The sequence below is a fragment of the Molothrus ater genome, chromosome 27, assembly GCF_012460135.2.
Source record: "Molothrus ater isolate BHLD 08-10-18 breed brown headed cowbird chromosome 27, BPBGC_Mater_1.1, whole genome shotgun sequence".
Lineage (NCBI taxonomy): Eukaryota > Metazoa > Chordata > Aves > Passeriformes > Icteridae > Molothrus > Molothrus ater.
The window spans coordinates 4,134,045-4,141,795 of NC_050504.2; the positions used below are offsets into that span (position 1 = coordinate 4,134,045).

At 44.6% G+C, this 7,751-nt stretch overlaps 1 protein-coding gene across 1 annotated transcript; it reads right to left on the minus strand.

Moving 5' to 3' along the window:
- Nucleotides 1-2,921: 2,921 nt before the first annotated feature.
- On the minus strand, nucleotides 2,922-7,181 carry SOST (sclerostin). Its single transcript, XM_036399073.1, has 2 exons — nucleotides 6,962-7,181; nucleotides 2,922-3,340 (listed from the first exon to the last, which is right to left on the minus strand). Exons 1-2 carry the CDS (start codon nucleotides 7,179-7,181, stop codon nucleotides 2,922-2,924), a joined length of 639 nt encoding a protein of 212 aa, XP_036254966.1.
- Nucleotides 7,182-7,751: the final 570 nt, after the last annotated feature.

The following is a 7,751-nucleotide window of genomic DNA, read 5'->3' on the forward strand; positions in this document are numbered from 1 at the left end:
TACAATACCAGAGTGTGAAAGATTTTAACTGTTGCTTGGCAGCCCTTGCAAAGGGGATCCCACACTGGTTTTCTTTTTCTTTTTTTTTTTCCAATGGAAGAAATCCGAAGCAATCAGATTTCAACCGAGATCTCTTGACTGACAGTTCACAGATTTGTTGTTTTCTTTGGTGGCTTTATCCAGCTGTGAACACAGAATCAGGGAATGTCTGGGGGAAGCAGAAATGAGGATGTGGAAATAATTCTGAGCTCCTCGTCTGCCCAGGAAGAGCTTTTCCATGAGAAACATCCTGTACCGGAGCAAGGAGCTCCAGGATGGAATTTCTTTTGATGTGTGGGTTGGTAGAATTGAGGATCTCAATTTTAATCCCAGAAACTGGATTTGACACCCTGCCTGTCCTGTAAATCCCTGGCTTTGCAGGAAATCAGCTTTGTACTGTAGCTGGGAATCAATGAGTCGTTCTAGAATTAATCATTGTTTCTACTTTATTCAACAATGTGTTTAAAATTAAAAACAACAAACTAATATTTTTAAAAGCAGTATTACTTCTCATTCTCTACAAGTTGAAACATTGCATAAATAATTTTCTGGAAAAAAAAAATAAATACATAATTCACTCTCTGAAATGATACCTTTTCTCTCTAGGTTCTGGTCCCACATAAAATAACTGAAAAATCTATCAACATTTCAAATTTCCACAGTTTATATTATTTCAGCATAAATTCTACAGGATGCATACAGCATTTGACCTTCTAACAATATCCTTTAATGTGAAAACACAAACATTACTCTGAGTGTTGAGAAGCTAAGCAAAGGAAAGCTGCTGCCAAACTAGAGGAAAAAACCAAAGCTGCATATCCTAAAGACTTTTCTAGAGGAATTCATGACTTTTCATGCAGAACCACCACCTTGCTCCCAGAGCTTGGTTTGCACAGTTTTACTGCTACAGAGCGTGTGGCCAGATAATCCAAACTCTACAGAACAGAAAATGTAAATGGGTGTATCTAAGCTGATATTAAAGTCAAACATGTTCTAGGAAATAAGGAATAAATAAAAAAAAAAATCAGTGTATTCTATGCTAGACTATGGATAATGTTAGCTGCTTACAGGACAAACATCAGTGAGCTTATCTGGTTTGAGAGGAGCATTTTGTTCATAAATCTGCTCCACTTGGGAGAATTTGACTGGAACAAATCGTTGTTCCTAAGCCAATATTATTTTTTAGTTGCCAAATCTCAGTTTTGAATTTGTCGACCCCATCATCTCTTAATTGAAGGTATGAAACGGATTTGTCACACTTCTGTTTTGAGAACAGCAATGCCACATTTTGGTTTGAGAGGCAACACCTGGTGCATGAGGACACCTGATCGTGGTTCATTTCCCAACAATTTTGACTTCATCCACCAGAACCTGAAATCCCTGCTGCCCCAAACTTTCTAGGGCTCCTTCAGAGACTCTCCTGGTGCCTCCCTGATCTCAACCTTGTCCTGCATCCTGGTCCGGGGAAGGGATCCCAAGATTCTTTTCCCATAAATGAGTGGAATAAAGCGAAGTGTGGCTGTCCCCACACCAGCTTCACTCTCCTCCGCCTCCCTGCTTATCCAGGACCCACAAACTGCCACGGACCTCCTGCCACCCTGATTTTTCTGATGAACTCAATAAAACTAACGGGTTTTACATTTAAAATCTAGCGCTAAATGTGTTTGGGTAAACTCAATAATCTAATAATCTAATGGTCTAATGCTAAATATTTTCTGGTGAACTCAAGAATTGAATTCTCCCCAGCAACACTGGTTGATTGTCCAGGATGCTTGCAGTATTTTTGTTTTACAGGACATAAATAACTGCCCAGTCCTGGGAGCAAGATAAGATGCAATTCTTTGAACTGCAGGAAGGACAACACAAGTGAGTGACAGCAGCAAACCCGTGAGACTGGGGGAGAAAACTTTCATTTATTTGTAGAGCAGGCACACGGAAGGGTCCTTCCCTCCTGAAAAACTTATATTTAAGTTTTTCTAAGCCTTCTGCTGTTTACATTCTTGTAACGAGCTTTCTCACACACTTTATGTAAATAACCTATTGTTCTGCATTCTTTTATGGGGGAGGAGAAATTTGATGGACTGTTGGTTTGTCCAGTGCCATTGGAGAGGTGGCACTGTCACCCTCCAATCCAGGGTCACTTTTGGAAACCCATAAATGTTGGAGCCAGAAATTAAAAATTCTCTTTTTGCCTTGAGAGAGCTGCGTGTCCGCATTGTTTTATTTCGTGTCCTGTAGTGACAGGTGCCTCCAGCTGCCTTTATCTCATTCTTTATCACACATAAGTGCTACAATCTTACCCATTTTTTGCCTATTTGACTCAGCTTAGCAGAAGGAATTGGAACCCCCTGCAGTCAGAACACCAGGCTGTAACCTCTGAGTGCTTTTTGATGGTTCAGCAAACCTCTGGAGCTGCTCGTCCGTGTCACCCAGTGCCACTGTCACATTTTCTGAAAAATCCCTTCGCCAGGATTCCTTCTCCTGGGAAGATGAGAAGCCTCAGAGAGAAAACCCAATATTATCTCATTTGCTTCTCCCCGTTTTGCTGCTTTGGAATTGTTTACCAACAGGCGCATGTTTGATTGGTTTCATGTGAATTGTTTTTACTTAATGACCAATCACCATCAGCTGTGTCAGACTGAGGAGTCAGTCACGACTTTTTCATTCTCATTCCTGTTAAGCCTCCTGGCTGTATCCTTTCTCTTAGTTTTAGTACAGCGTTCTTTTGATATAACACAATACCATAAAATAATAAATCAGCCTTCTGAGAACATGGGAGCCAGATTCTCACCTCTCACCTCATCCTGGGCACCTCACAAACTCAACAACCCAGAGCCACCTCCTTCCTTCCTTCCTTCCTTCCTTCCTTCCTCCCTTCCTTCCTAATAGGCATTTTCCAGCTCGTGCTGGTTGGATTTGCCACTCCTGGCTCTGGCCAGATGCGGCTTCTTGTTCTTCTGGGGCCGGGGAACGTCCCTGCCGAAGTCCTTGAGCTCGGACTGGTTGTGGTAGCGGGTGTAGCGCTTGCACTTGCAGGACGTGGCCGCTCGGAATTTGTAAGTCCGCGTCTCCTGCTGGGGACAGGCCATGAGGACGCGCTGGGTGCGGCTGTGCGCGGGGATGCAGCGGAAATCCAGCGCGTTCTGCCGCCACCACTTGCCGCGGCCGATGGAGTTGGGCAGGAGGTGCGAGGGCTCGCACTGGCCCGAGCACAGCAGCTCCTTCACCGGCTTCAGGCTGCGGCACGGCCCGTCCGTCAGGAACCGCGTGGTGCGAACCTCCCGGCAGCTGAAGGCGGCATCTGCGAACAGGGAACGCGTTACTGCCTCTGCTCCCTCCCCGCAGTCCTGCTCCTGCCTTCAGCCCTGCTCCTCCACTCCTGTAATCCTGCAGTCCTGCTCCTGCCTTCAATCCTGCTCTTCACTTCAGCCCTGCTCCTCCATTCCTGTAATCCTCCAATCCTGCTCCTGCCTTCAGCCCTGCTCCTCCATTCCTGTAATCATTCCTGCTCCTGCCTTCAGCCCAGCTCCTCCACTCCTGTAATCCTCCAATCCTGCTCCTGCCTTCAACCCTGCACTTCCCTTCCTTCATTCCTGCTCTTCACTTCAATCCTGCTCCTCCATTCCTGTAATCCTCCAATCCTGCTCCTGCCTTCAGCCCTGCTCCTCCATTCCTGTAATCATTCCTGCTCCTGCCTTCAGCCCTGCTCCTCCATTCCTGTAATCCTCCAATCCTGCTCCTGCCTTCAATCCTGCTCCTCCATTCCTGTAATCCTTCAGCCCTGCTCCTCCATTCCTGTAATCCTGCAGTCCTGCTCCTTCATTCCTGTAATCCTCCAATCCTGCTCCTGTCTTCAGTCCTGCTCCTTCATTCCTGTAATCCTCCAATCCTGCTCCTGCTTTCAATCCTGCTCCTCCACTCCTGTAATCCTGCAGTCCTGCTCCTGCCTTTAATCCTGCTCTTCCCTTCCTGTAATCCTTCATTTCTATTCCTCTTTTCATTCCTGCTCTTCCCTTCCTGTAATCCTTCAATCCTGCTCCTGCCTTCAGTCCTGCTCCTCCATTCCTGTAATCCTTCATTCCTGCTCTTCCCTTCCTGTAATCCTTCATTTCTATTCCTCTTTTCAGTCCTGCTCTTCCCTTCCTGTAATCCTTCAGTCCTGCTCCTCCACTCCTGTAATCCTTCATTTCTGCTCCTCCCTTCAATCCTGCTCTTCCCTTCCTGCAGTCCTTCGATCCCACTCTTCCCTTTCTGTAATCCTTCAGTGCTGCTCTTCCCTTCCTTCATTCCTGCTATTCCCTTCAGTCCTGCTCTTCCATTCCTGCTCTTTCCTTAAATCCTTTTCTTTCCTTTAAATCCTGTTCTTTCATTCCTGTAATCCTTCATTCCTATAATCCTTCATTTCTGCTCCTCCCTTCAGCCCTGCTCCTCCCTTCAGTCCTGTTCTTTCAGTCCTGCTCTTCCCTTCCTGTAATCCTTCATTCCTGCTCCTCCCTTCCTTCAATTCTGTTCTTTCATTCCTGTAATCCTTCAGTCCTGCTCCTCCCTTCAGTCCTGTTCTTTCAGTCCTGCTCTCCCCTTCAATCCCACTCTTCCCTTCCTGTAATCCTTCAGACCTGCTCTTCCATTCCTGCTCTTCCCTAAAATCCTGCTCCTCCCTTTAGTCCTGATCTTCCCTTCCTGTAATCCTTCAATCCTGTTCTCTCCTTCATTCCTGTGCTTTCCTTAATTCCTGCTCTTTCCTTCTTTCCTGCTCTTTCCTTCATTCTGGGCTCGTTCCCTGCCAGCTTTGAGAAAGCACCCAAGCCCTAACCTAAACCCAAGCCCTAACCTAAACCCAAGCCCTAACCTAAACCCAAGCCCTAACCTAAATCCAAACCCTAACCTAAACCCAAGCCCTAACCTAAACCCAAACCCTAACCTAAACCCAAGCCCTAACCTAAACCCAAACCCTAACCTAAATCCAAACCCTAACCCAGACCCCTCCATGCCCCGTCTGCCTGAGCTGTCAGTGGAAAGGAGGAACAATTTTGGGGAATAAAGGTGTTTTTAAGGGCTTATTTGACTTCTCATTATCCTCCTCTGATTCTGTTAATAATAAAGTCACTCTGTACCTCTAAGCCAAGTCTGTTTTGCCCTTGGAATGTTTTTCTCCTGGTCCTTATCTCAAACCTCCAAACTTCCAGCTCAGTTTCTCTCCCTCTCTTATCAAGTGCTATAATCTGACAGATTTTTGTTGTTGTTGATTTTTCTCTCCTCTGCCCAGCTGTGGCAGGGGAGGGTGAGTGAGTGGCTTTTGTGGGTGCCTGGTGTTGGGCCAGGGTCAAACCACAACAGTATTTGTACAGACATTTTAATTTTTGGTTTTCCTGTGAAGTACAGAAACGGGAATTTCAGTGCTCAGATTTATATTTGTCAAAGTACAGCTAGCAAGATTTCATTTTTTTTTTAAATTTTGAAGGACTGCATTAATGGAATTAAGCAATCCTTGCCAGCTGTGACAAAAATACCTGCAACTGTACCCCACATGCACTTCAGTCTAACACTCCCAAGTTCCCTAAGCAGCTAAGAAAATTATGTTTGTCTGTAAATAAATAGAATGTGTGGAATAAGGTGCGTTGTACCTCCATAAAGCACAGGCAGTTCAATATCCAGGCACTTGCCTCAGCTCTGCAGGTGATATTTGTGCATTTCTGTCCTGTCCTGTGAGTGTGCAGGTGTGAAATCCCTCATGGTCTGGTGCATCTGTTCCAGGTCTGGCCACTTTGGATCATCGTTTTGATTCTCCATGTTAAAAATGCCAAAATAAATATACAAGAGACCATTGTGTGTCTTAAACACCTCCCAGTCTCCTTCAGTCTTTGATTTCTTATCTGACTGTGCTTTCCACTTGGGAAAATAAGCACAAATCAGTGGGGCAGGTTCCCAGCTGGTGGCAGAGTAGGAAGAGGCTAAAAAATGAAGGTGTTGAGATGAGACAAGAAAACCAACCTGCTCTGCCCTGGTGGGGCTGCCTGGGAGGAACTCAGTGCTCCCCCTCTTAGGAATATGGGAAACTTTTAAGGCCACACTGTCAAAAGCATTACTTTTTAAATTTTTTTTTTAAAATATTGTTAACCCTCTGGTTTTAAATGCCCTAAAGACAGCTGCAGCAGAAATTCACAATTGCCTTCAAGCTGCCCCCAGAAAAAGGAGGCTGGCTCAGATCTGCAATGCACAATAGCCAAAATTCTAAGTTTGATCTGTGCCTGTGCTGCGTGTCCGGAGGACCAAACTTGCTCTATTTTCCAGTGGAAAACTTTTTTAAAGCTACCTTTCTCTGTTTGGGGTGAGCTTGCCATCTCCTGTCTCTCCTCAAAAGGCTGGTGGAATCCTGCATCACTGCTAAAGTTAGACACTTGCTCGAGTGACAATGGATCTTGGAGCATTTTTGGCTGCTGGAACCTGGCTGAAGATCTGTCTGCCAGTGAGCAAAACATTTCTCCCATTTAGCTGAACACAACCTCAATGTGCCCCTTTTGGTGTGATCTTAGCCACAGCTGGCGTGGATGTTCCTAAATATTACAAATTTCTGTCATTGTCTCCACTGTCAACCTTTCCCCCATCCTAATATTAAAGAGGGAAAGAGAATTTGTGATTTTTCCTCACAAAACACAGAGAAGTGTTAAGTAATACCTACTACTACAGGTTTGATGTTTTGGAGTTGCCTGCAGAGTAGCAATGTTCAACAGAGAGCTGATATTTGCATCAGTAAACTCCAATATATTCTCCCTAATGTTTATATTCGTACTTCTTCAGCAGCAGGTGCAAATCCCTGTCACTTAAAGCAGTTGGGCCACACCAAAAGTGTTCATAAACAAACATAGATGATAACAAGTATTCTTTTACAAACTGCAAACAGAAATAATGATATTTTTCTTACCACTGAGGTCTGGAGTCTGTTGTATGTGTCTTCCTCCATGTTTTGCCTGGTTCATGGTGTTGTTGTTGCTGAAAGTCGGCTCCATTGGTGTTTCTGGATTTTCAGTGATCTCAGGAATGATTTCTGTAGCATCATTTTTAAACATCTGCCACCCTTGCACAGAGTGAAGTGGGATTTGTGTCAGGACACAGACAGCACACACAGCCCAAGGGATCTGCATGGTCACAGATCAGCTTTTCAGCACCCTGACAGCCTCAGATCCTGGGCAAAGGCACATTATTCCCCTTTTTAAAATCCCTTTTAGAACCAAGCCAGCCAATGACTATACAAAGTGGGAAGGGCCAGACAACTCATTCATCTCAGCTTTTGTCAGTGTGAAATAAAATGGGTGTGTGGGGGTGGGTTAGTGACAATATTTTACAACTGTTATGCAAAAACTTCTCTTATCTACCTCATTTTTGAGCCTGGCAACAAAAGGTGATGGACAAGACTACAATGAATTGCAACCTGACAAGCCTTTCTGCAGTTTTTCCTCTAAAAATGGGGTGATTAAAACCTGCTTCTGCCTCCATCCATATTTGAAACTTTGGCTATTTTGTCTTTTCCAAAGGTTTTTCAGAGCTTTTACATTTTGCTGTTATTCCTCTTCCCTTTGCTCACTGTATAAAATGAGTAGATCTAGAAAGTGTAGCTCAGTAATTCTGCTTTTCAGTCTCTGCAGGGAAATTATTTGGGTTTTTTTTCCTCTCCTTCCCATAACAATGAACTCTACATTTTATTTCACGTTCTT

Coding starts and splice junctions, on each gene's coding strand:
- SOST (XM_036399073.1), bottom strand. CDS start 7,181: ATGCAGATCCCTTGGGCTGTGTGTGCTGTCTGTGTCCTGACACAAATC. Junction 3,341..6,961: donor ACAGACTCCAGACCTCAGTG/GTAAGAAAAATA, acceptor CCCTGTTCGCAG/ATGCCGCCTTCAGCTGCCGG.